Source organism: Stigmatopora nigra, chromosome 19 (assembly GCF_051989575.1).
Source record: "Stigmatopora nigra isolate UIUO_SnigA chromosome 19, RoL_Snig_1.1, whole genome shotgun sequence".
NCBI classification, from domain to species: domain Eukaryota; kingdom Metazoa; phylum Chordata; class Actinopteri; order Syngnathiformes; family Syngnathidae; genus Stigmatopora; species Stigmatopora nigra.
The window spans coordinates 534555-542624 of record NC_135526.1 but is presented as its reverse complement, the minus strand read 5'-3'; the positions used below and the strand labels follow the sequence as shown (position 1 = coordinate 542624).

Sequence of the window (8070 nt, the reverse complement as noted above, 5' to 3'; positions counted from 1 at the left end):
TTGGCTCTTAAAGGCATTTGGACACAAACGTTATACGATTCTAAATATAACCACCATTGTTCAGGATGCCAGTCAATGATTGAAGATGACTTACTTACTAAAAACACTTCTAGTATCCCTTAATAAACGTGATGCGTGACGTCATCTACAAAGACATTGACTCAAATAGTGGCTGTTGGTTATTTGGAGGAGTCATTAAAGGGAGCATGGATTTTTCTTTGCAGCTCATTTTTTAGCCCGCAAGAACGAGCACATTTTCAGTTCATTTGTTAAATATTTTTTGTAACGTGATTGCATCTTTTATGGGCCCCGATAAAGAGTGGAGCGAGCGTGGCACCTGGCAGCCAGTGAAAAAGCATTCAGCGTCTCAAGTTCTCCACAAGCGACGCCTGTTAATTCAAGCCAATGGAGTGCGTAAACCCTCATTAAATATTGAATGCGTGCAAATTAACCTAACTAAATTATCAGCTGCAGTAAGAGAGTTTGAGGAGGATCAAGTCTAGTCACTTTTTAAATTTAATACACCTTCATACCTATGTAGTATTTGACACGCACTATGCTACTCAAATGTGTTTAGTGTTTGTTTTGTTTTTTTCATTTAAATGAATAAAAATAGAATGCTTACATTTTTGGGGTTTAAAAAATAAAGCAGTCAATTCCATAAATATATGAATGTTTATTATTTTGTTTTTTACAACAGTGGCCTCTAGTGGTTATAAAATAAATCATCCCAGTTGCACCGGTACTGGTAAGTGTCAAATGCTCAACTCATGTCACCATGACAAAACACTTGAGATCCTTAAAGTCAAATATGCATCATTATTAGATTGACCTGATGTGATGTTCCCAGCAGCGCTTCTCCAAATTAAAGGTGCGTTCCCGACACGTCATGCGAAAGGTCCCGGTGTTCCTCCTCCTCCTCCTCCTCGGCAGAATCTTCCAAGCTGTTCACCACGGCGGCGCCCAGCGCGTGGAGCTCCTCCAAAACGCAAAGCAGCCTCTCTGTTGGCATAAAGACCCGTTGAAGCGGTCCCGAAGGAGACGGAGCGGAGTGCGGTAGGAGGAAGCCGCTCGCTCACCTTCTGTCGCTAGTTTGGCTCCCGCCAAGCCGCTTTCCTGGCAAGCTTTTTCTCCTCCTTGATCTTCGGGAGCATCTACGTTTTGCTTGACCGTGGCCGTAGCGACTCGGGGGAAGTTGGGCCGCGAAACGGTAGCCTGGGAAACACGGAGAACGCTCCAGTTCTCCGAGGGTGGCGCTAAAAGTACATTTTCTTTGACGAGTAGGAGCTCACCGGGAGTCTGCGTGGATTGCTTTCGGCCTCCTCTGTGGGCTTTGGCTGGACTTCTTTTGTATGCTGGCTTTGTGAAGATGGAGGTCCTCTCCAGTGCTCCTGTTTCCTAGCGACCGCTATTTCCAACTCTCGTATGGTCCTAACTGCAACATCACAAGACAGAGTTGTGCTGTAATGTACAGTTTTTTTTACCATTTGTTTGTGGCTATATTGCCATTTGTGCCCCTACTATTTGAAAAAAAAAATGTCCTTGTAATCCTCCTACCTGCTCTGGTGTGCTCTTTTTTCACGGCTCCGAGTTGGGCCTCCATCTCTCGCAGTTTTTGCGCACAGCCGCTTTCCATTTCCGATAGCCGCTCTTGAAGTTCTGCACAATCCGTCATAAAAATGCTCAAGGTCACAGCAAATGGTCACAAAAGACCTTGTTTTCTTTTGGAAATTCTTTCAAAAACGGGACAAACTCCCCCCCACGGCGCACCCTGCCGGCCGCGCTCCTTCTGATCGAGCAGCCGAGAGCGAAGCTCCTCCCTCTCCTCCTCGCCGCCTTCCAGCCGGGTTAGGACGTCCCGCAGGTTGTGCCCGAGCTCCTCCTCGCCGGCCGCGGCCTTCTGCGCCTGGTCCCGGCAACGCTCCAGTTCTCCCCGCTGGCGCTCCAGCTTGCTCTCGTCTGCGGTGCGCCAATGCAAAATGAGAGCGGAAGCCGAATGACCCAAACGAGCCCTTTTTGGGACCTCACATTCTTCTTTCATATCCGCCAAGGCTTTCTCAATCAGCTGCGGGGTTTTTCGGAGCTCCCGCGCCAGTTGGCTTTTCTCCGTAGTCACCGCACTCAGTTCTAGCTGCAGATTGCGGATGCTGTGGTGGAGCAGACAAAAACAATTCCAATAAAAAAAACAGAAAGCGCAGGTAAGAAAAAGAGCCGCTGACCTCTCCGCTGCCTGCTCCTCTTGCGGAGTGCTCTTGTGGACTTTGCATAGCGCCATTCTTCTCACCAACAGAGCTGGGAAGCAAAATCAGGTCAGGCTGGAAGGAGCAAAAGTCAAATGGGGGCACGGTACCTTGCAGCGTTTCCACTCGGCCGCTGGCGAAATTCAAGCGCTGGCTAAAAGTCTTGAGTTTGCCTTGTGCCGCGTTCACGTCGGCCAATTTCCCACGAAAGGCCGCGTGAAAACTGCGAGAGCAACGGCGTGAAAAAATATCAGCTGATCGCCTCCCCAAATTCCCGTGGATGGTCCTTTTAGTTTCCTCAGTGAAAGCCAATGAGTTGAAAAATATAGAAGATCAATGAATTGAGAGGCACTTTGTTTACCTGTGCAAGGCCTCTGTTGCCCTTTTGACCTCAGCCTCAGAGTTGAAAGACTTTGCCTTCAATTCTTGGTTCTCTTTGCAGATCTGGGTCAAGTCCTGTTTCAAAGCCTGAGAAGAAAAACATTATGATTTAAGTTTAAAAAAAAAAATAACAAAACTAGTCAATAGAGGGCGCTCTGAAAGATCTGCCAAAGGATATAAACGCTCCTGACGATATGTCGCACGGCGTACGCTCACCTCCTTTTGGACTTTCTCCTGGTCTAGCTCAGCGGCCCCGGCATCGAGAGTGCGCCGGAGCACGGTGGCGCCGTGCTGCTCCTCTAGCAGCCGTTGCTCCGCCACCCTGACCTAGAAAGCCCAAAATCAGTGTCGTTGTCGCCGAGCCTTTTGGCAGAGCATCATTTCCGTACCTCGGCGAGATGTTTTCCTCTCTCGTCTCGCCAGCCGGCCTCCTTCAAACGAAGCTGGACGCACAGCTGGAAGACCTTCTCCCTCCACAGGTGGAGCACGACAAGAGCGTCCGAGTGTTTGGCCAGAAGCGGCTCCGCCGAGGCCTGTCGGTACACGTCAGTGACTTGGGTGAATGCTTCGTTGGGAGTCCGGGAATCCCCGGTCACCTTTTTCAGCATCTTCTGTTCTTGCAGCGAGACGATTTGACTCATGGCGTCGAGCCTGACGTTCAGCAGCTCCGTGGTTTTTTGCAGCGTGGTTTTCTCTTTGTGGAGTCTCTGGAAAGTCATACAATGGTGAACTTTCAAGGAGCGTGGTCACTTTTTCATGCTACATGACCATAACAGCCAAGACAAACAGTTGCTAATGACAATAACAGCATTAAATTTAATTAAATTCCAAGTTACTCTTTTTTTTATAGATGACGTGTGGTATTATTCACCTCCATGGCTTGACCGGATTGGTCCTTTTCTCCTTGGTGGGCAAACACTTGACCGATGTAATTTCGTAGGTTGCGCAGAGTTGTCGATTGGGTCTCGTACGCCGTTTCCATTTTGCTAGAAAGTCATCGGCGACAGACAAACAACGTTCCAGTCAACAAAGTTGAATGGGACAGGCATGGAATGAAGCGCTCGCCACCTTAGATGTTCTTTGAAACGGTCCCTCACGGCAGACGCCTCCGATAGTTGGCTTTTGAGCTGCAGAACTTCCCGGCTCGCCGACTCCAGTTGACTTTGCAGTTGGCTATTGAATTTTCGGGCCGTGCATAATTCCGCGTGGTGTTCCCCACGTAAGTGTCGCAGCTGATTGGAGAAGGAAATTCTCCAATAAAAGACTTTTGAGGATTTCCAACGTTTGCCTACCTCTTCCTCCTGCTTCTTTTGCCTCTGCTGCAATTTTTGGGACATTCTCAAAGATCTGTCTTCGGCGTCATCCGCTTGTTTTTGTATCGTTTGGGCCTTCAGGCGAGCTTCCGTCCTCATTTCTGCCACGACTTGCTCAGACTCTCTTTTCTGTTTTTCAAGCTGCAAAACACACACACACACACATTGAACGTCTTGAAAATGACAAGAAAACCCAGACAGGTATAACTTATTAGCTATAAACATGGAGAGTTGAAGCGTCCGTTCCTCCCAGGTGAGCGGAAGCAGCATTATTGTCAAAATGAAATGTTTGCTTAGAACAGTGGAACCTATTCAACTTTTAAATTGTGAGTATGGCTCGTAAGGAATAACATTTGAAAATAGCAATTGTTTATGGCTCTCTCTTTCAAAAATGGCCCCACCCACCCATCCATCCATCCATCCATCCATCCATCCACCCATACCATCCCAACCCCCGTCCATTCAACATTGTCACCTTTGCAAAACCATCCCCTGCCAGTGGTATAAACTGTCAAAAGCCAGTTCAAAACTTTTTTTTGGACCTATTTCAAACGTGAGCCATCAAAGTGCAAACTTTTAACCATTTTGACCTATTTAAGGGCACCTTTTATGAATGATATTTCACCCATTTCACGATACTATATTGATGACAACAAAGGCTTTTAATTTGATATAAAGAAAGGCATAGCATCCCATAAGAGTAGGCTTTCCTTTCAAACTATTCTACAACATGTAGCTTTTCATAAAGTGCAATACTGAGTGTCCTGCGAGTGCAATCAGTGGATCGGCATCAGCTGCTTCTTCTGCCCAACCCCCCATTGCTTTAAGTTTGTCGGTCAGCTCAGTCGGTCAATGGTTGATGGCAAAAAGCTGCCCTCCCCCACCCACACCACCTCCCCAGACCATCCCAACCCCCTGTCCATTCAACTTTTTCACCTATGTATGTGCCTTTGACAGCCCTGCCTGGTATAAACTGTCAAAAGCCAGTTCAAAACTTTTTTTTCCTGACCTATTTCAAACATAGGCCATCAAAGTGCAAATTTTGGACCATTTTGACTCATTTAAAACCACCTTTTATGAATGATATTTCACCCATTTCAGTCTACACAGCTATGTATGATGACAATAAAAGCTTGTGATTTGATTTAAAGGCATAGCATCCCATAAGACTAAACTTTCATTTCAAACTACATATTCCACAAAATGTAGCTTTTCATAAAGAGCAATACTAAGTGTCCTGTGAGTGCAATCAGTGGATCGTCGTCAGCTGCTTCTTCTGCCCAACCCCCGTTGCTTCAAGTTTGTCGGTCAGCTCAGTCGGTCAATGCTTGATGGCAAAAAACTGCCCCCACCCTCCCACACCATCCCCCCACACCATCCCAACTTTTTCACCTGTATGTGCCTTTGTCACCTCTGCAAACCCAGCCCTGCCTGGTATAAACTGTCATAAGCCAGTTTAAAAAGTTTTTTGACCTATTTCAAACGTGAGCCATCAAAGTGCAAACTTTTGATCATTTTTGACCCATTTAAGAGCACCTTTTATGAATGATATTTCACCCATTTCATTCGACACAGCTGTGTCATGATGACAATAGAGGCTTTTGATTTAATAAAAAGGCATAACATCCTGTAGGACTTTCAAACTATTCCACAAAATGTAGGCTTTCATGAAGAGCAATACTAAGTGTCCTGCGAGTGCAATCAGTGGATTGGCATCAGCTGCTTCTTCTGCCCAACCCCCGTGGCTTCAAGTTTGTCAGTCAGCGCATTCGGTCAATGCTGGTCAATGGTTGATGGCAAATAGCTGCACCCCCTCCCCCTCCTGACCCCTGGCTTCGAACATTACCTGCCAGATTATGTCGTCCTTCTCACTGTGGCAATTCTTAAGGTCCTCCTTCAAGTTGTTAAGATCACTTTTGACTTTGCTCATTTCTTGGTGCATGGTCTCCAACTGGTGACATTGCCTAAAAGTACAAAAAAATGGCATATTCTTAAAAAAGTGGATTGATTCAAGAGTGTCAAATGTACTGTCTGGCGTGCTCTTATGAGGAATTATGGGAAATTGAATCAGAGTTAAGGTGCGCTATAAGGTAACTCTAGTTGCTCGCTACCTGCTTATGGTATCGTTTTTGATGGTAATCTCTTGTAGGTACGTGCGTAGAGTTTCCTTCAGGGCTTCCATGGGTTGATTCAAGCGCTCCGCCTCCGCTTTCTGCCTTTGGCCCTCCAGAATGCACTCTTCTTCCCATCTGGAGCGCCGGTCGCTTCTCTCTTTGGATCTGCGTTAGAGCAAACGGAGCACTTTGTGTCCCAGCTGATAATACTTTGGACCAAAGAAGAGGAGACGGCACTGGGAATACCTCGTCGGTAAATCTGACAGCTTCTCATCGGGAGTCCTTCCACCTGCGCCGTTCCCCACCATTACGGCGGCGCCCGGATTCGCCGTTGGCCGTGTCTGATGGGAACTGAGCCAAGCGTCCTTTGGTGATGTTGTCAAGACTTTTGGCTTCATCCAGGAAATACTTGGCTGGGTGCTCGTGGCCACTCCGGGAGCCTGGAGACTTGAGGCAAAATGAGAAGGTGGAATAAGGTCGTCCTGGGCTTTACCTGTGTACGTAACAGGAAATAAATGAGATACAGGTAAGCACTGAAATAGTCAAACTCCGACTCACAAAATAGTACGTGTTCCCACTGTCAATAATGGGCCAATAGACCGTGGGTAAATAGTGTAAATAGTGTCGCTTGAATGTCTCGCGTTAACTTCACGTCTTCATTAGTAATGTATTCAGTAATTGTGAATATTGTTAGGACTGGCAGAAATGACTTACTGAAAAAGTCGGTTGGAGTACGTAGTTTTTCGTTGCCACTTTTATATCCTTCCATTCTCGACTCAACAATCCGCCAGGACGTCACTTGATGTTGTTGATTATCGCTCTACTCCTGATATTTATCAACAACTAGCTAGCTAACAAGCATTGGCTCCATTTTAGAATAAGTATACACTATATACTTGTGTCCGTTGTAGGACTCTGAATGAATATTTTCAACGGTAACGCCACATTTCGCGTTGCATTGTGGGTTTACGGCGCTAAAAGTAGCGCGTAAACCCCGAGTTTACCTTTGCGGGACGTAACACTAAAGTACTTTACTCATGGTCTGTCACACCTTTAGCCTACAACGTTAATATTTACCTCGTGTCTCGTAATACTGCATTTTCGAGTGGAACAATGCTATAAAGTATAACAAACTGCTAGTTCCTAAACGTAATAACAACACAACCTACTTCCGTATTCCAAAGGAGGCGGGGCAAACAGTTTGATGGACAAGCAAAACATGACAGGCAAGGGGAAATTGCCAAGTCATCCGTTTCAAACTGGTAATGAACACCGACTATTAAATGATAGTAAAAATGGGTCTTTTATATCACATGTCTCCTAATTTGACCCAAATTACGTTTATAAATCTCTAATTGAAGGCATTTTGATACTTGTATTAAAACATTGTCACTACTTTGTGTGCTGCTAACCACTTTAGTCCTTTTTTTGAACCTCACTTCATTTTTAGTGTATATAAGTCTTTGTATGATTACTTATTAATGTGTGAACTCTATGGTGGAGCTTTAAATCTCATTGTACTTGTATACTGACAGTACAGACATTCAAATCACTGCCATCAAAGTGTTTACATGACAGATACTTGTATGTGAGCTGGATTATGAGTTATGTCAAGTTATTTTGGCAAAGTAAAATTTGCCCCAAAAAGTACTTGAATAAAAGTACATGAACAAAAGCGACTCGTTATTCCTCACCTTTGCTGGTAGTCGATGTGGCTTAGCGTTGGGTTCTGATGCTTTCATAAATATGTCACGGTACCCCCGACAGCAAAATTGTAATCCTATAAATAATTAACCTCTCATATTTTTATACTGTGACATATCTCGGGGTGCCGTGTGCATCTGCAATGAAGAGGGCTTCATTATTTCTGATGGGAATCTCATAAAAGGAGTGGGATCAATGGCTGCCCGTATTTTCTCTGCATTTAGTGTCACTCTTTACTGTTACTGCGTTGAAAGTTATGCTTGACTTTGAGCTATTTTGCACAATTGAAATTTATTTGAAATTTCACATCATCAAATA

The 8070-nt window shown here is 45.3% G+C and overlaps 1 protein-coding gene and 1 long non-coding RNA gene across 2 annotated transcripts; one reads left to right on the top strand and one right to left on the bottom strand.

Annotated features, from left to right (window-relative positions):
• Nucleotides 1–656: 656 nt before the first annotated feature.
• cchcr1 (coiled-coil alpha-helical rod protein 1) lies at nucleotides 657–7243 on the bottom strand. Its single transcript, XM_077740322.1, has 19 exons — nucleotides 6763–7243; nucleotides 6295–6541; nucleotides 6046–6213; nucleotides 5781–5898; nucleotides 3914–4075; nucleotides 3690–3853; nucleotides 3493–3607; nucleotides 3218–3328; nucleotides 3011–3154; nucleotides 2838–2948; nucleotides 2602–2708; nucleotides 2351–2463; nucleotides 2220–2292; nucleotides 2029–2147; nucleotides 1771–1959; nucleotides 1558–1659; nucleotides 1293–1435; nucleotides 1080–1215; nucleotides 657–1002 (listed from the first exon to the last, which is right to left on the bottom strand). The coding sequence occupies exons 1-19, from the start codon at nucleotides 6815–6817 to the stop codon at nucleotides 866–868; spliced, it is 2514 nt and encodes an 837-aa protein (XP_077596448.1). The 5' UTR covers nucleotides 6818–7243; the 3' UTR covers nucleotides 657–865.
• LOC144212453 (uncharacterized) lies at nucleotides 5616–7723 on the top strand. The gene is made up of 2 exons (XR_013329771.1): nucleotides 5616–6012; nucleotides 6084–7723. It is a non-coding gene; the product is annotated as an uncharacterized LOC144212453 (long non-coding RNA).
• Nucleotides 7724–8070: the final 347 nt, after the last annotated feature.

Excerpts from the sequence above, each read along its gene's own strand:
- cchcr1 (XM_077740322.1), bottom strand. The coding sequence starts at position 6,817 with ATGGAAGGATATAAAAGTGGCAACGAAAAACTACGTACTCCAACCGAC. Across the intron at positions 6,542-6,762 it reads TACTCCAACCGACTTTTTCA|GTAAAGCCCAGGACGACCTT; the intron begins GTAAGTCATTTC and ends TTACGTACACAG. Across the intron at positions 5,899-6,045 it reads AAAAACGATACCATAAGCAG|GCAATGTCACCAGTTGGAGA; the intron begins GTAGCGAGCAAC and ends TTGTACTTTTAG.